This window comes from Syngnathus typhle, linkage group LG21 (assembly GCF_033458585.1).
Source record: "Syngnathus typhle isolate RoL2023-S1 ecotype Sweden linkage group LG21, RoL_Styp_1.0, whole genome shotgun sequence".
NCBI classification, from domain to species: Eukaryota; Metazoa; Chordata; class Actinopteri; order Syngnathiformes; family Syngnathidae; genus Syngnathus; species Syngnathus typhle.
Genome location: NC_083758.1, coordinates 5733154 through 5752326, shown reverse-complemented (window position 1 = coordinate 5752326; position 19173 = coordinate 5733154). Strand labels below are relative to the sequence as shown.

General features: G+C 45.7%; 1 protein-coding gene across 2 annotated transcripts; it reads left to right on the top strand.

Moving 5' to 3' along the window:
- Positions 1 to 986: 986 nt before the first annotated feature.
- Positions 987 to 5418, top strand: il17rel (interleukin 17 receptor E-like). Of its 2 annotated transcripts, none has more exons than XM_061269003.1 (18): positions 987 to 1321; positions 1730 to 1757; positions 1869 to 2018; positions 2088 to 2194; positions 2260 to 2374; positions 2435 to 2479; positions 2545 to 2684; positions 2744 to 2815; positions 2877 to 2931; positions 3002 to 3165; positions 3608 to 3652; positions 3821 to 3875; positions 4607 to 4743; positions 4815 to 4862; positions 4930 to 4990; positions 5057 to 5164; positions 5224 to 5275; positions 5356 to 5418. In XM_061269003.1, the coding sequence occupies exons 1-18, from the start codon at positions 1217 to 1219 to the stop codon at positions 5396 to 5398; spliced, it is 1530 nt and encodes a 509-aa protein (XP_061124987.1). In that variant the 5' UTR covers positions 987 to 1216; the 3' UTR covers positions 5399 to 5418. The 2 variants fall into 2 exon arrangements, with proteins under 2 accessions (XP_061124987.1, XP_061124988.1); XM_061269004.1 differs by having other exon boundaries at positions 989 to 1321; positions 4930 to 4986.
- The last annotated feature ends 13755 nt before the right edge of the window (positions 5419 to 19173 follow it).

Sequence of the window (19173 nt, the reverse complement as noted above, 5' to 3'; positions counted from 1 at the left end):
ACGCTGCAAAAAATGCACCCTCTGCTTTTATTTACGTCATGTATACGTGTAAGGAGTAGTTCATTAAAAATACATCATAACTGTAGAATACAGCGTGGGACAAAAGTAGATTTGCACATGATTAAATCGAGTTTAAAAAAAAGGTTCAGTCGGCAACAACACTAACAATAATCGTGGGAATAATGATAAAGCATTTATAGCATTTATTTGGGTTTGATAGTCCGACATTTCATTTTTGTTTTCTCATGTGAGGCGCAAGGCTTGTGCTGTGTTCGGCATTTTTTGCAGCGTGCAGAGGATGAGCACTCCACAGAAGATAATTCCTCGCCGTAGATTCAACATTGAGATGCAAACGACATCCAGCATGACTGACTATTTAAAAGCAAACTATGTCGTCAGACTCGCCACCAATTTATTAAATAGCCTATAAAAAATAACATATTGCGCAATACTGGAAATGGAAATACAAGAAAAAAGAAAAAAATAGCCAGTAACCAACCCATAATTCTTTTTTTAATAACACAACTAAAACACGTATTTATTCTAAAACCCCGGCGAAAGATTTATGACGTAATTGGAACGGCATCCTGCAATACACCTCGCATCCTGCCAGAGGGCGCTATTTACCCGCACTCGATATCAGTTAAAGGAAATAATGCCAGCGATGAATCAAGAAAAGATAAAAATCTCCAGGGAGGAAAAAACTAATCCCATGTGATTTCCAGTAATGTACATCATGCTTTGTGTTCTACTTCGTGTACTTCCTTTTATCGCGTTTCCTTAAAACGTTCCCAGTGCTTTTTTTGTTTTACTGTTGCTCAAGTCAAACGTGTTCGTGTGAAACACACTTTAGATTGTTTTGTTGTAAATACACATTGAGTGACCTAATTTCCCTATCTGTTGCTAATAATAGAATTTGTTTTCCCAGAGTCATCAAGCTCCGCCCCCCATCAATCCATCCATCCATCCACTGTCTGAAAGGTATGCTGGAGCCAATCCAGTTGACTTTGGACCACCCAATCACATTACACACAAACACCAACGGGCAATTTGGAATACAATCAGCTGAGCTTGCATGTTTTTAGAATGTGGGAGGAAGCTCCGCCCACTATGATATAACCAATTATCACCAATTCCACACCACCACTGGGAGACACCGACATCACAAGCACATCACTCAAATAAGAGTGGGAGTCGTGACTGAGCAAGACCAAAGATGATCCTGTGGGCTGCCTTGCTGATGTGCCATTTTGGGTTTGGAGGTGCTGGACCAAATCTGGAAGTGGAAAGGATAACGGCATGTGGTACCAAGTGTTCTCAGGTACGTCTGCTTCCTTCTTGATTGTTTGACACCCCCCAAAATAATCCAAAACTTTATATTTATAATTGCTGACTCACATTTAAAGTTGAATATTTTGACAGAATTTTCTGCTACCTCAGTGAACCGACTAAACGAACATTTAATCGACTTTCTATTTTAACAAAAACTAGAATTGAAATATTTTTTGTAACACTACATAGAAACTTAAAGTGAATGAAATGATTTATTCAGCACCATATTATTATTATTTTTATTACAGAGGTGTACTTTGACGATTTATTTATGTAAGGTTTTATGTATTTATTTATGTATTTATTTATGTATTTATTTGTGAATTATTTGGTATTTATTTTTTATATTTATTTAAAAATTGCCTTTCAATTTTATTTGTGACTTTTCTCCTCACAGGGCCTTCAATGCAAGTCCAAGCCAGCTTGTGAGTGCCGACACAATCCAAAGTGGTCTCCTGTCCGGTTAAACAGGAACGACATGTGATGATGGAGGAAGTTACCTGGTGTAAAGGGACTGTTTTTGTTTTTTTTTAAAGATTTTGTTCCTCCTCCTTGCCGGAAGCCTACTGACGGACTTGACGTGACCGCTGTTTTCCGCAACCTCAGCTTTTCCACTGTCATGATGTGCGAGGCGAGCCGGAAATGTTCCTTGCGCCTTCGGATCAAAACAACTGCACACCTTGCCAGTACGTCCCAATAGTCCTAGCGGTATCGGTACTTGGTATCAATTGTGCTGGTATGTTTTCAACCTCCAGAGTCCATCCAGGGCTTTTCCATTTGCTCCGAGACGCCGGGAACGCCGCAAAAGTGCCGAAGCATCAGCATCTCAAAAGTGTCCAGGCGGAAAATGGCAGGGATGGAGGTACCGTGACCCGGAACCTCGGCACTGTTACCATTTGTTAAAAATAATCCGATTTATCTTGCTAGGTGGAGGTGGAGAACGATTGCATTGATGTTTCTCCGCGGCAGAAAGTGAGAGTCAGCGTCACCACGTTCCCGAGCTACTGTGGGATAACCCAGAGTGGGACTTACGTGGCTCCAGGTACTCCGAATTTCATGTCTTATCTGTGAAACCTGTTTCATTATTTTTTTCTGACTCCAGACTGCTCATGGAAGGATCTGAGAAGAAACATCCCAGAATGCTCTAGTGAGTACCCCTCAAAATGTCACCTCTGCCCCTCCCCTACCTGAGACTAACTAGCTACCCGTCAGCTGGTCAGCTCTGGCACGACGTCGACCTGGATCGGAAGGAAGTACGCGTCGGGGTCAGCGAGGCCCTGCAGGGTCACGACTACCACGTGCGACTCTGCCGGAAGGATTTCATCTGCGTCGGCACCGGCGCCAACGCTATGGTAGGGCCTCGGACGAGAATCGGAATTTGAACTCCAACTTAATCGTATCTGTCTCCCAGATCAAGAAAGAAGAGCCCGACAACAGCGTGGTTCTGTCTTTCTCCAGACCGTTGCCGTGCCTGTGCATTGAGGTCAAACCTCCGGCGGAGTTTCCACGATGAACGCCGATTATATGTTTCCGATTATCCGCAGGGTTGGCCGGCCGTGATGGACGCCCCCAGAGTTCAGGTCTGCCCTTTCAAAGACGGTGAGACTTTTTGTCGCGTGATTTTTATTTCGTAACCTCGATTGCTAATATTCTCCGCGGGTCCTCGCAGCCTTGGAGGAGATGTGGCACGGGATTCGTTTCGACCCGCTGGAGGAGGCGCTGTCGTGGGAACCTGCCTGTCCGCTTTCGGCTCGGGTGACTCTGTGCCAGAGGCGGGAGGAAGACGGCTGTTCTGATCAGGAGAGCGTCTGGCGCGATATCAGCAGAGAGATGGTAAAAAAAAAAAAAAAAAACGCTTCGTCATCCATTCATTCATTGGAAATTGATGATGACTCAGAGCTTGCTCATTACTATTGAGCTGAGTCATGAGGAGGTTAGTACGACTCAGTTTCGATCATTATCAATGGAAAAACAAGTGGTGTGAATCTATAAATAAGTTACCCACCTCCGTTTCATGTTATTAAATGACACAATTGTGAAAACCCGCTCACGTAATTTTTGACGTGTGTGTTTAACCCAAGCGTGCGAGTCTGCTGCCATTTAAGTTGTAAACATTCTTAAGGTGGAATCTCTACGGAAATCATTCGTGGCTTAAGTCAAACAAAACGTCAGTGCAATGACGCATGAAGCTGCTGGAGTGCTTTTTTTTTTTTTTTTTTTTTAAGCATGGAATGTTGTTTGGCTCGCAAGCAATATAAATATTGTTGCTTTTCAGATAACATTTGCAAAAGTGGACCCTCACCCTCAACTCTGCATGAAGGTAAGAAGTCTTTATTTTGGGGGGGACATTTTGACCTAAAATGTAATAGGGGCATTCTTAAATACATCTAAATGAGTAAATAAACAAATACAATAAGTATAAATACAGAAAAAAATATAAAATATAAAAAAAATAAGATTTTTAATTTATATATTTTTTATTTTTTAGTTCACTGCAGGCAACCAGTCTTGGATCAGGTGTCCTTTTGTCAAGAGACTCCAAGGTACTACTTTTAAAAAAATAATTAAAAAAATTTCATATTTAGTAGGTGTTTGTAAAAATGCCCTTCAAGCAAGTACACATTATAATAAACTAGATTTGTTGTTGCCAAAAATTTTCAGCGTGCTTTGAGTTGAGGTAGGATGCTTTATTTTGAAGGCCGTTTTCAGGCGATACACTTCCTGTTTCACCTTCGTGTACATTCGTCATGTCAGTTACATTGATACAGCAGTTATTGACAATGTAAGTGGGTCTCCTAATAAGAAAAATGAACAATAACATTTGTCTAACCTATAGGACAATGTACTATTGCTCCAAATGTTCGTTTACATTCCTTTAGAGGTCCGTTTAAGCGTGTTAGCACGATTGCGAATTAGCATCTTTCCGCTAACTCGTTAGCCTGTCCAGTACTTCTTAACATGTTACACGTATATTTTCAATATTTATACAAACTCTTCTGTATGTTATTTATACTATTAATGTATTATTTACATGTTTGAGCAATTATTTAGTGTTCTATTAATAAAATATGCGCAATACTGTTTGGTGACTTATATACGGTTTTGTTGATTTGGCGCCATTTTGTGGGTTACTTGTGCCAAGAAACTATATGGAAGTGAGTTGTTGACCTTCATGTCGTGGTTTGAGGTCAGCTTGTGGCATTTCAATGCAAAGGAAGTAAGTAGAGGAACTTTAACGCGGTTAAAAAAACCAAAAGTGACTTTTTATTTCCAGTGTGGGACGTGACCTTGACGCCACAAGGGTCAACGCTGACATCACGCATCAACGCCACTTTCTCCATCGACGCGTGTAGGCCCTCTCAAGACTCGACCGCGTGTCACGCAACTGGGACCGGCGTGACCGTGCAAGTGGTAGGTCGCGAAGCGCGCCTCGCTCCGTCACGTCCGGAAGTAACCGTGGCGACCGTATTTGTCTTCATCAGGGGGAGCACTCATCCGTCAACCTGACAGACGTCCACGGTTGCGTTCTTGTGAGTTGCTCGAATAAATACTCGGTTGCTCAAGAGAAGAGTTGACTTATGTTTTGTGTTGGCACAGGTGAGGAGGACGGATGTGAATTACGCCGCCACCGTCCTTCACTGCCCCACCCAGCACGTCAGTAAGGATTTTTTTTTGCCCCCCCCCGCGATGGCCATTTGTGCGATTTGTCTTCTTTTCGTCACAGGTCAGGGGTCAACTCTCGGAACACAAGCCGGCTGGGACGTCATCTCACTTGGTCTTGGCCTCGCCACGATCAGCGTGGTCGCCTTGGCGTTTCTTTTTACGATCGCAGGTAAAGTTCAAGCTGGCGGACTTGATGTGCAGACCGCTGAGTATATTTTCTCTTCTTAGTTGATCGAAGGAGAAAGGAAACAAAGATGAAGTGCGTTAAAAAACACAACAGGTAAGTCACCCCCTCCACCACCACCACCTCAATCACCTTTTTCCTGTCACTAAATCAAATTTTTTATTTCTCTTTGGCAGATTCTACACTTCTGAATGTGACTTTCTTTCTGAAAATGAATAAAAGACAAGAAAAAGGTCAAACTATTTGCTTTCTTCCACGGATCCAAACCAGCCAGTGAGTCAGCGTTCCCGGCGCGTAAGTAAACACTCTCTCTATGAACTCGTTAAAATGTCCCAATGATATTTTTTACGTGTGTTCCCGTCAATCTGTTTTGAACTCTCACTTGTTTCTCAACGTGTGCACGTGTCACTCCACTTGTTGATATGTTTGCGTCATGAGTTGGATCTTCCCGTTCAAAGTCTGCACGTCAGTCATGCCATGTTATTGTTATATAAAAAGTAACAAAGATAAATCAGCACGCGCAAGTCCATTAAAAAGTAAAAGTAACCAACCGTGATGTAGTAGCATAAGTGTGCACCCCCTCTTATAACTGGAGAAATGGGAGTCGGGACCCACCTGCCTCCTTGTGAATTGTCTCAGAACAGGGGTGTGTAGACTTTTTATATGCAATAAATACTGAGAATACTACTGTACTTCAAATGAGAGAATACGCGGCCTGCACACTCGCGATTACTTAGAAACGTTGTCGTTCCTGCTGCTCTCGGACTCAACAGAAACAAGGTAGGTCTCTTGTAACCCGTAATAAATGTTTCCGTAAAACAGTATGTGACACTTCCCTATTAAATGCCACTTATAGTTCCTGTCAGTTTGCTTTGAAGGGGAATTACCAGTGTTATTTTGTCAAGTGTCATGCTCGCTCACAACTCCATCACATAATGGTCATAGTCGTCTTTGTTCCTGTTCAAGGTGACAAAGCACAAATGAACAATATTAATAATTAAAATGATTGTATGTGTGGACCGATATGTGAATTTACGATACAATCTATTCATTGAGTTTTCTTTTTATTCGTTTTCGATAATCTTTTACTGTTGATGCTATATAATATTGTCCACAAGGGGGCAATGTTGACCAACTATAGCTCTAACTCAGTTGCGCCAACATGGGAGTGGAACAATTACAGTGATGAAAGCAGGTTTTGTCCTATTTAATTCCTACTATTTATTATCAAACGTCATGTTTTCTCTATTTGCATATTGATTCTATCAAAGTGGATATTTGTACTTCTAGTGATGGACAGCTCGATTTTGGGGCCTTCAAAGGGCGCATCTTTTAGTCCAATAATGTCCGGACGTCTGTGTAAATAGTACCTATTGTGCTTTGTGTCGACGTACGCTTATAAAGAGACTCCTTATTCTTGTATTTCGGAACACGCGCCACGATCTTGTCTCTGATGTTGCTAATGGCTGAAAATGACGGCTCCTCAGATCCAAATAATGACCCACTCAGCCAAAAAAGAAATAAAAAAGCTAGGTAACGGTGTCCAGAGGTTGTTTTTTGCAGGGTAATGTAAGAGGTTGTGTGCCGCTCCGGCATCTCAGGCCTTCAGGTTGGCCTTTTGTGTGAGAGTCCATCAGTTGGTCCATGTAAGCCCACGCGGGGGGAAAGAATGACAAACACACAAGCCAGAGACAACAGACAGGGATGAGCTAATCCTCGTTGTGGAGAATTCCAGACATTCCGACAGGGTGTTGTTCCCCGGGCGAGTTCATCGGCGAGCTGGGCTCGCGTCCGGGCTTTGCGTTAAACAAACAGGCCTTTTAGAACCGCGCCGAGTGGAAATTTGATGTCAAACACACTGAGGAGGCACTCATAGCCTCAGGTATGCACGGAAAGACAGGAGGAACATGAGGGGACTAGGTGAAAGGTTCAAGGGTGAAAGAGTAAATACGGGGAGCGGTGTATATAACCTTCAATTCGCATAATACCGTTTCAGTTTGACTTTACACGTTTTGAACTCCCTTGCCTACTTGTCGTAGTTTATAACATTGGTGGACCAGCCAGGTGTTAGCGCTAGCGTCGGTGCTAGCATTACAGTTCAAGCTGCTCCTGTTGGCAGCTATAAATGGACCAGCGCATTTTTAATAATCGCCATGGCGACCCTGATGGGTGGACCAGCCATGACACACCACCCACGGTGTTGACATTAGCATCACAGCTAACATGCTGTTGCGCAATGCTTCTGTTTTATACCCTTGATAACTTTCCTCTGAATAAATGCTAATGCTATCATCAATGCGAATTTAGAGTTGTGTGTGAACATTCCCACACATTGTGTATTTCAAGACATAAAATTGGAGGCCCTGGGGGGAAGTTAATCAAGGTAGGAAGGGCTTTCGAAGAAAAAGTTTTGCGGACTCGGGTAGGTCCTGTTGACAAGAAACGGAGAAGCTCCCTCACACAGAGGCCCCTTTGTTCCTTTGTGAGTCATTGTAGAAACGGAGCACAGCTGTAAATAGTCCAAATCAGTCCATTAGGCCCAGAGGTGCCGGAGCGGCTCGGCGTTGACTGTGTATCCGGAAAGAAAAACGGAAAGCTTGAGTCATCAATAAGCAGAACAGTGGGATGAGTGTGTGACATTGTGTGTCGCCTTGGGATAATAGAAGGCCGAGACAGGCAGAGTTTCCGAGTTTCGGGAGGGAGGACCGGCGCGGAGTTGCACGGGCCGATGAGCTCACGCCTCCCCCGGCTGGTGAACGTGGCCTTTTCCGTGGAACTCCCATCTTCACGCTATCCGTCAGCCGTCTCCTTTTTTTGCTCTGCAACGCGTACTGTCGGAGGATTACCGTATTTGGATTTTCCACTTGGCGGGTGGGTGGCCGGCTGTTAGATTTTACTGGCACTCTTTGTAATGGAGACTGGCTAATATCTGCGTCAAGTGGGGTTGACATGACCTCTCAGCAATGACGACGTGAGGTGGCGTAGCCTAGCAACCACTGTCTGGTGCTACGTTTTGTGATTGACATCTCAACTGGCTGTCGATTTCATTAAGCGACTCTGTAAATGTCAGCAAAGCACCACTTGCATCCAACGGATACTCCTCTACTCATTTCCACATGAGTCGTAACCTTGCCGCTAGCTTAATGCTAATGCTAAATAGCATCTGCGTTGTTGCATCACTATGGCTTGCCATGAAACTGTGTTCATATTCTTTATCATCTGCAAAGAATGACTGAGTGCAAAGTAGAAAGAACAGAAAACAGTAATAAAAAATAAATAACATAATCTCTGACTTTCTATACACACACATAATCAACTGTAACCTTTTCCTGCTTTTAAAAATGGCCGCCGTCCGTAAATGCCTGAGTCGCTGGGCAATATAATACTCGTGAAGAGCCAAAAAGGACCGCAGCAGCCGGCCCTTTTGTCCGCCGCGTTGACCTTTCACCCTCGCTGACCCCGGCACACGCCGAGCCCGCTGCTGGCACCCTTCCGATCATCCCTGCTTGTGTTTGTTGTCACTTTAAGAGCCACGTGAGTACACGGACATAATTAACCCCCCCCCCCCCCCCTACACACACACACACAACCTGTGACCCTTGCCGTTTCGGCCGCTGAGGTCAGGACACGTGCCGATCGGCCAGCTGCGACGGTCCCACACTCCTCTGTGTGTGTGTGTGTTTGAGACACTGGCAGGTGGAGCCGAGCGGTGTCCACACAACAATAGCAAAAGCACGAGTGGGAATACAAGTGGGAGCCAACTCAGCACAAACATTGTTGCCCAGAGACAATGAAACCAAGAGGGATTCCAAATGTCACTTTTAATACCCCAAAGTCATTGCAAATACTGTTAGAAAAATATTGACACACAGCCTCATGGGTGGGGCTGCCCCCCCTCCCCGTGCACAAACCCAGCAACCAGACATCTTTCAAGATGGCTCAATTTCTTCTGTCTTTGCAAAATGAGTAAACGGCGTAATGCAGAAGCTGTGTTTTGCAGCGGGGGGGGGTGAACCCCCCACACCCCTCCCACCGGGCGCTAAGCAGAGAGCAATGGGGACGGAAGAGGAGGGGCGAGTGCCAGGCCGATAAGCTCCCCACTTGTTGGGCTTTGCTTGATAATCGCTTATGTGCGTGCGTGCGATAGGTATGTGCACAATGTGGAACATCATCCCGTGGCCCATTAATGCCACGCCATTGATGGAGCTTCCCGTTTTGGGGAGCTGGCGGCGTGGAATTGGAAGGCTAACCCAGGTCACCTTTTAGAATGCTGCGCTTGCGTTTTCTGCTCAAATGTTTGCGGATGCACAATGCCCCAGCGAGCCCCGGGGGCGGAGGGTTGAAAGGTCGGAGAGGTCAGGAAGGGAGAAGCATGCAAGCTGTCAGCAAAGATATACTCAGACTTTATTGTCACAAGACTTTCTCCTTCGGGAAGGTTGTCGTGATGCCACCTTTTTATTCTTTTTATTATTAAGTTTTAACTGGATCGGAATCAGATCGGCGCATTTACACAGCAAATTAAATTCAAATTTGGATCAGGCGGACATTATATGCACACAGATTTTTGTGCACGTGCTGGAAGAAACAAGGAGGAAGGAAAATGGCGGGAGAAGTGGATGTGCAAGAAGGAGAGGTTGCTTACAGGAGGGAGGGGGGGGTCAGGAATCAGAGCAGATGGCAGACAGCGCCACCCCTCCTCCACTCTTTCACCCCCCTCCCTCCGCTCAGCGGGTTATGGAGTAGGGGGCAATTAACGACAGAACCCCCCCCTACATGTGTCTGTCACTGAGGACCACTCCATCTTTCTTCCCCCTTGCGCTTCTGCTCCTCCATTAGAGATGGTGCAGACAGGTTCAAGGTATCGTGACACCTGTCAATCAAAACACACGCAGTTGGCATGCTGGTAAATATGCCACACGGGCAGGCGGGTGCGCACGTGCGTGGAAAGCCACAGGCCGCTTCCACCAATGTTTTTTTTTTTTCCTGGAAGGCAGACTTTCCAGGCTTCCCGGCGACCAATAATAAGCCTTCTATCTTCCCCCTTGGAGCCCGAGCCGTCTTTTCCAACGCCCCGTCCTTTGCTTTTTTCCTCCCTCTCGTTCCAGCGACCGATGATTAGAAGAATACGAGTAAATGGTTTTTGTAAATTGCGTGGGAATGCTTAAAAACTGAAGTCACTTGCTATGGATTTGATTGAATGATTCATTTGCAGTTTTCCAATATCCAAGATGTGATCCGAATATTTGGAATTAGCGTAGTTGAACCGGTTGAGAAATTAATGACTGGGTCAATATGTAAAAAAAATGTTTCCGTACATTTTTCAGCTTTTTTTTTTTTTTTTTTAATCGAAAATGGTTCGTCAAATCTGGATTAGCGCGTATACATTGCAAATGAGCCTTGAATTGGATCTGATACAGATAAGTACCCGACAGTCGATCGATTAAGGAGTTTTAAAGAAGAATCGTCAGCTCTTATGGATCCGATTCAGATTACACAGCAAATTGAAATTGGTTTCGACAGAGATAATCATTCAGTATCCATTAATTCATCAAGGCGAGACGAACGGGTTGGAGAAATACGGAAAGGTCAAGATTAGAGTTAGAAATCCGAAGCTCGACGTCTCGGCTCCTCCACAGTGGCCTAGTGTGGAAAGCCCTTTTCAGACATAAACAAACCATTCTAAATGCTCAGCTGTTCCAGCGGGGTTCACAAACAGGCAACATAGAGCATAGGCTTCCCTTTTAAGGCCAAAGACACAGCAATAGACAGAGAAGCAATATTGGCCAAAATGAGGGCGGGACGATCACAAAGAAGCATTCATGCGCCGCCATATTTTGCCCATAAACACTCAGGAGGGTGCTTTGATTAATCCGAGGTGTTAACTAACCCCATTATTTGATTTAGCGACTCCGATTGAAACGGTTCTCTCGGAATTTGTGTTCCGGACAAAAGTATCGGGACATTCTTTTCTGGAAAAACTGATCTTTCCGTGGCGGTCCCACCGGGGCACGTAATCTCGCACCCAAACGAGGACGTAAAACGTGAAATACGGCGAGCATAAAAAAAGTGTAACGACCGCGTCCGAATCAATCACGTGAGCTCGTCGTCTCTTCTAGATTGGGAAGGGCGACCGGGAAGAAGTCAGATTTTTTTTTTTTTGACCCCGTCGCTAATCGTCGGCGGGCGCTCGGAACTCACAGTGGCGTTCTGTCAGTGTCGCAGACTGTCTGTCTCCTTGTCGATCCGGCGGTGACTGTAACTAGGTGTAATGGCCGACCTGTGGTTAGTGGCTCTATGGGCCTATTCACGAGCTCTCCGAGCACACGCGTACACAAACACACACACCCGCGTGCGCACACACTGTTTACAATGGTGAGTTTGGGCTGAGCTGCTAATTGAATCGTATTTCTTTTTCCATCCAAATGAGTAAAGGGCATCCCTATTTTCCGCAGTCTAAAGCTGCGGGATGCGTGTGTACGTGTGTGCGTGTGTGCATCAACAGCAGGGCCTACCTTGGCCGGGAGCCAAAAGCATTACTATACAAATCCAAGCGGCGCTCGGCTTCTTATTATTTAGGCCACGGCGTGACACATATCTGCGCTAATCTAAACGGCAAGTGCCTCAAAAATCGCTCGTCTCCAAAATGACGATCTTTTTTGAAACGATGGAAAAACGTTTCGCCATCGATTGCTTCGTCTTCCCTTTTCAAGCCTTCCATTTTCTTCCGCCTCACTACTTTTTTTCCCTACCCTCGGGTCACGCCGGGACAAACGCAAATGATTCTCGCGCTCTCCTCCGCCGACCCCAAGCGTCTCATTACCTCCCCCCTCCCTCCCCAAGTTTCATTGGGAGTGGATTTAACTAGATAAAAATGGATGAGAAGCTCTTAAAAAGGTTTCTCCAGGTCACGGTGACTACATCTGTTTTGCAGTTCGGCAAGGGAGCAGACTGATTTTTTTTTTTTTTTTTTAAGAGCTAACAGTCAAATCAAAGCTTTTTTTATTTTCATCCACTTTTTTACCGAGATCACATTTGTATACTTGGCCTCGTACCTTTCCCCGCTGAAACAAAAGGAGCCATCTGTAGGCTTCAGTCAATCCGGGCCTCCCCGGTACTGATTTGTCCTTCCTAATCCGATTAGCGGCGGGGGCAATTCTCGAGCTCTCTCCAGCAGTATGGGCCCGATCAAATAAAGGGAAATACAAACTTGACTCTATTGTTGAATTATCGCATCGAACCATTGTAGAAAAAGTTTTTTTGTTGGGGCATGTGATCAGAAAGGTCAAAACCTAATGACCTTTGACAGCTGTGTGTGTGTGCACACGTGCAAGCTGCTGTGTTATTGTTTTGGTCTGACGGCGCCCCGTCACCTGATTCTTCTCATGTGCATCTACACGCTCACATTTCTTCATTCTCTCGCACACACACACACACACACACACACACACACACACACACACACACACACACACACACACACACACACACACACACACACACACACACACACACACATCCCGTGGCGTGTCAGCTGCTGACTGCAAGCAGGAGACAAATAGCGAAGATGAGACGTCCATAATGGTGGAATTCATAACAAATAAATCGGGAGGGAAAGCAGGTGCTTGTCCTGGGAAACGGACTGTGTGACGGGGCTTAAAGAAATATTTACCTCCGAGTAGGCAGAGAGAGCAAAACATGAGCTCGAGGAGAAGGCAAGACCGAGGCGGCCATCAGAGGATGGAAATTGTAAATGTGATCGTTTATTGTTGTTATGGAGGAAAAAAATGACGGCAATGAGGCAGGGGAGCCAACCCTCACATTCCAGTGGTTTGACTCCTGCTGGTGGAAAGATTCCCATATATATATATATAATTTTTTTGGGAACAATATGACACCAGAATGCAGCGTTTGCCCTTCTTTTTCGTATTAATGTCATATTCTTGGCTGGACTGTTGCTTTTCCTGGACTTTGGTGATATATATTTTTTTTAATCCTGCTTAATTTTTCTCGCCAGTGCTGTTTTGTGATGCTTGGCGTGACCTTGCCCCGTGGCAACCATCCTCCCACGTCAAATTCTCAATGTCTCGTTAGTTGAATGCGTATAATTTGGGATTTTTCTTTTGCAACAATTTAGGAAAATGTATTTATTTAAGAAAACTACTCATTAAAATATTTATTAATATATTTTAATCATATTAATATTTAATGGATTTTTTTTTCTTTTGCCACAATTTAGGAAAATTTATTTATTTAAGATAATTATTCATGAAAATATTTATTTATATATTTTAATCATTTTAATATGACTATTTAATGGATTTCTTTTTCAAGAGAACTTGACCTCAATACCATCTTTCTCAAGACTCATATTTAAGAAACACATCAATGACAGGTCTTCATCTTCTTTTTCAAAGACACGTCAAATTTGTTTTTTTTTCGACACCCACGAAATAACAGAGTCGAGCGTTTCTTTTTTCAGGCTGCGCACGTCTCACTCGGCACACAAAGTGCCAAGTACAATTGCTGAAAAGGATTTTTAAATAAGCAGAAACCGTAGGGGGAGGTGGGGGGGGGGGGATGGCGTAGGCTGGCAGTCATGCGAGGCGAGTGTGGAACTTGGCGCCGGTTGGAGCGCTGCGATGGCAGGCGGGCAAACCTCCAGTTGGGGGGGGGGGGGTAGTGCTCACGGGTCAATTTTAAAGGCACCGTCACATTTGACACACGACTCGATCGGCTTTGTAATTGCTATGCTGGACGGACGGATGGAACGGCCGTCAAGCTGGCTGATTGACAGAAGCACAAACGCAAGCACATTCCCTCCCTTCCGGGAAGACTTGATAGCGGCGTGTCGAGAAGCGTGCCGCTCGAACGTCCACATCCGCTAGCTCTCTGCGCTAATCGTGCATCAAAAGTCTCAAATCTGCCCAAACCGAAATATCAGATCCGCCCCGTCGCCGCCAGGTTAGTTTCATCCATGTAAGCACACACACATGATCCTCTCATCCATTATGCAACTCTGTGTTTACACTTTGCCATTCACGGAATCGATACATTTATGGAACGCTTCCTCCGTCTCCACCTCGTCACCCCCCCTCCCTTCTCTGCAAATTTTAAATGTCACAGTGGATTAAGCAGATTGGCCGCACAAACAAAAACACCCTTCCGTGACCTCTCACCTCTCTGTGTTGCTCGGAGCAAAATGGCGGCAATGTCTTCGGCGAGGTTAGGCATCGACTTGGAATTTCACATGCGGTCGATCTTAATCCACAAAAAAAAAAAATCCTTCGAATTGACTGTGTTAAGACACCGGAGGCAGTCTTTTATCTGAAGTTGTACAGATCTAACGGACTTGAAAGAAGTCTGACAGTTCTCAGCGTCCTGATTAAAATGCTCGACCCAAAAAGTCCTTAATGCGTCGATTTTTCCGTTTAAGCCCCGCAAAAACCCGTCTTGAAATTTTTCACACGCTCAATCGACACTCCTTCACTGCCATTGACGGCTATACACGACAAAATCCTGGGCTGGCAGTGAATGAGTTAATTGCATAAGCCTCGCAATTTGCCATAGGGAGGCGCTAAAATATATATATTTTTGACATCAAGCCACACCAAGTACAAACTTCTCACAGATTTCTATTTTCATACGTGGTATCGGTTATCTCCGGGTTTCACAGCCTCGGCAGGAGGAAGAGCAGCGATGGCCGCTCATCTGGCTGCCTGACTAGCGGCACACAGATGGATGCGCCAAAAGTGTGCACGCGATCATGCGACCATTCCCACCCGCCGCATGCCCACAGCTTTTTTTTTGCGAGCCAAGCGCATGTAATTACACTTACATCCAAACGCACACCCAGGCCGGACACGCAAGTTGCCTCGCACTCGACGGGGGCCGGCCGGCGTAATGCGCCTCAGTCACGCTACGCTACGGCTAGCATCGTGCTGAGCTTAGCGCCAGCCCGTATGGACGGATCATGGTCTTAACTGACGGGACTTGGATTTTTTCGACGGGGGGGGGTGGGGGGTTGGCTTTTTAAGACGCCCTTATATGGACTCAGATCGTGCCACTGAGCTAACTGGGCAATGTTAGCTGTCGTGTCAATGGCTCGCTTGTTGATTTTGAGTCTGTCAGGGTCAAAGGTTAAAACCTTATCAGAGTCACCTACATTTGCAGGCCAAATTGTAACATTTGATTAGACCGCTTTGGGATTACATCCATGCATGTTCTGCTAGCCTTTGTCGCTGCCACCCTACGCTAAAGTCATGGTATCATGTGACCTAATATCCGTCTATTTATTTGCGTGACAAATATCAGTTAGCATTTTTTTTTTCTTTGTTAGCCGCCATGCTCTGCTAAATTCATTGCATGATGTGACCTAATAATATGCATTTATTCGCGTCTCTCCAAGTGATAAATATCAGTAGTGTGAAATCTAGCGGCGAAGCGTGACAGCGTGTGCGCGTGCAGGTGCCGCGACTCTCGGCGCTGATGTGCCACGGTGATTTAAGTGTGTGTGTGTTTTGCACGAGGGACATGTCTTTGCCACTGCAGCAGTGCTGTCTATCTTCTTCCTCCTCCGCCCAGCTGCGTGCACATATATCCACTCTCGACTTCCGTCTCCTCAAATGATCTCTCTCTCTCTAGCTCGCTCTGCATCTTATGTGTACATTTTCTTTTGCACACGCAAAGCCTGTCGCTTGTATTAAAATGAGGCAATAAAAAAAAAGCTCTGTCTGGAAAGTGTTTCTTCTTAAGTGCTTCTTTGACTTGCCGCCATGCTTCTCCTCATTTGACCTCGCCATGTCTGCCGCCATCTTTTTTTTTTTTTTTTTTGTAAACCACCTCCCACGTTTAGCGTGTGATCTTCCCGCCCTTCATCCAGACTCTTGATGCGTTTTGTCTCGGCGTGTGTGTCGCGTCTTTCGGGTTTCAGACAGCGCGAACGTGACCGTCGGGAACAGGCAGCTCAGACTCCTGCGCCATCCCTCCCTCTCTCCCTTCTCGCATCCTCCATCCTTCCCTCTCACCTTGCCTGCTCCTTTCTGTCTCGCCGATGAATAATTCAAGCCGTGTTGCGCTGCAGGTTTCCCCCCTTTTTTTTTTTTTGCGCATCATCCCGGAATCAGGCTGTCTCGATAACACATTTCGCTCACGAGGGTGGGAAAGTGAGGCTCTTCCGCTCGCCATCGTTTCGCCCTTCTCGTTATCGGAAGGAGTGAGTCACAGCCGAGCGGTCAGTCCACAACGTGACGCCCGCTCGGTGTCCGGGAAGAGCACACGTGGAGCTTTTCCAAGAATTCACTTCATCCACAACATCACCTGAAGTCATGTGTTTGAGGAGTGGGAGGGGCGGGGAGAGGTGTCATGATTTTCATCATAGTTGGCTTTCCTTTTATGATTGAATTAATTTGAATCAGACTTTTTTCTGACCGAAACAACCTTGGGGAGTGATTCCGAAAGTGTTCGCAGATTGATATCCTGACATTGTCCGCCTCTGGAGACTTTAAGCCGTTTCAAGTACGTCCCCCCCCCCCCCCACTTGAATGCTGCTAATCATTTGCACCTAGCAGAGGCTAATAACTGGCTGGCGGATCGACCAGAGGGAGGTGTGCGCCACTGTGGGAGTGGTCGCAGTCCACTTGAGTCGCAACTAATCAGATTGTTTTTTTAAATTCCCCTTAAACGTGTTGTGCTAGTAGCGCGCTAAATACGTGAATAGGCAGACAATCTGTGAGAAATGATTTTGTCGCGCAGGATAAACATATATGTATGGCGGGAGGTCGGGATAAATGGAGGAAAAGGCAGAGAGCCTCACAGGAGGGGAGATATTTACACCAGGCTAGCCGCCTGACGTGGCCGTCGTCATGGCGACCAGGCCCGTGTGTCTGAACCACTCCGGAGGCAAAGAGGAGGGGTTCGGATGATGGGGGGGGGGAGTGTGCCGGGTTAGCCAATCGCGGCCGACCACACATGCACACATGCGTCCGCTGTGATCTTTTACCTGACAGAGCGCTTGTGCAAATTTGATTTCAAGCCACAAATAGACACGACAAAAGCTTGTTTTCTTGCTTCCATTATAGTGAATGAGCAACCTTGTAGACAATAATATGGATGAACATAATGAATAATATAAAATAATATATATGAATATATAAATATTTTGTTTACTTCCTGCGTAGAGTCGAGCGTCTGCACATAAACGCACGCAAGACTAATAATGAGAAGTCGACAGATGACAAATAAACTTCGCCCACCCGTCCGCCTTTGTCTGGTCCCCTCGTCATCTACGTTGTCATTTCAAAGACTTAGCTTGACGTTCCGATGCACGAATCGTCCCTAAAAAGATGGCTTCTCTGAACTCTTTTCCTATTTATATCTTAAAAGCCCAACTCACTCCCACTCGCGAATTTGTTCTCTGTGATGCCGAGTAACCGTACTCCCGATTTAGAAACGCTCCCGAGCTTCCGACGCAACAGAAAAATGCACAAAGAAAAATGCAGAAGTGGCAAAGCTCATCAGTACTGCCGTGTTTGCATGTTTTTTTTTTTTTACGTTGGAATTTTTGAATGCCCGAGGCTTGCGGTTTGAAGCCTGGCACAGGACATTGTGTACTCACCGCAAATTAGTCTTCAAGCTAACAACCTAAAAAAATAATAATGAAGGCAATGGGCGTTCAAAATTGGCTACTAATACCTTCAATCAGGATCTGCTTGTTTTTTTGAAACCACTTCACGTTGAGTCCTCAGAGTCTGGTGCACAAAACCAAGCAATCACCCATTCCCGCTGATAAAAACCTAATCTAGTCTAAAAGTTAGCTAGCGAAAGGCTAATCCATTCAACGCCACGTTCATCCAATGAGTGACAGATTAACTCGCCGCAACCCGGACAGCCGCGCACGCTCGTATTCCACACTAAAAGCCCAGACGAGTCAGACTGTTTTTACGACGCGTGTAGCGTCGACCGAGAAAAGAAAAATTAGACTCATAAAACGTGGGAATCAATTGGCGCCAAAAGGTTCACAGTGCAACCACCAGGGGCTCTCTCGCTCGCTACCTCCCTCCCTCCCTCCCTTTCTTTTCGCTGCAGCAGCCCTGAGGAGGGGCGCGGCTCGGCTCTGCACCGATCCAGGTCAATGAGTTCCTTGTTGGGGAGGGAAGCTTGCCAGAGATACACACACACACTGTCAGTGTGTCACTACATCCAATCGTCTTATTATTGGCCCTCGTAGCATTTGTAGCTAGCGCCCACACGCGGCTAAGAATTAGCTTATATGGTTGTTGCAAATGCCTCCTGCAAACCGTTGTTACATGACAAGATCCCTTAAGTAGCTGGATTATGTGCAATATGTGTGCGTGAGGTCGTTTTGATTGGATGTGTGTGTGTGTGAGAATGGCGGTACGGCTTGTGTTACATGTCTAAAGTGTAGGGCGGAGATCCGCCAGCTGGGCCAGCGCCACGACAGCGCGCGCGCACGCACCACGAGCCGAGTCGGGGGAAATGAGGTCGGCCTGGCGTTGTGTCAAAATTCTCGCTCTCTCCGCCTCTGCGTAGGATACGACAGCACTCGCGCAGCGGGGGCTCTGCTCCGCTGCACCATTTAAAAAAAGAAAAAAAAAAAAAGACGGGGGCGTCCGGTGCATTCACATCACTCTCGCCTCAAAATGGATATAGTGAGTCCGGTATCGCTTAGCGTTATGAGAGGCGATGAAAGGAAAACTGAAATAAATCACATTTAAATCCGTATCTCCGTCAATGACGATTAATAAATGACCCGATTTCATGTGGGTGATTCAGTGATTCGTTTTGGTTCAAATAAGTTATCGGCAACATTAAATCTTGTTGTACAGCTCTTTCAGGATGATTCAGAATGACAGTCACCGATTTCCAAATCCGATTCGGATCGGTTTCGGCAACCGTGCCGGTTATAGTTTAATTACTTTCATCTTTGGTCCGCCGTTTCCACAAGTGCTTTTAGCGTCATCTGAGATATTTTTTTT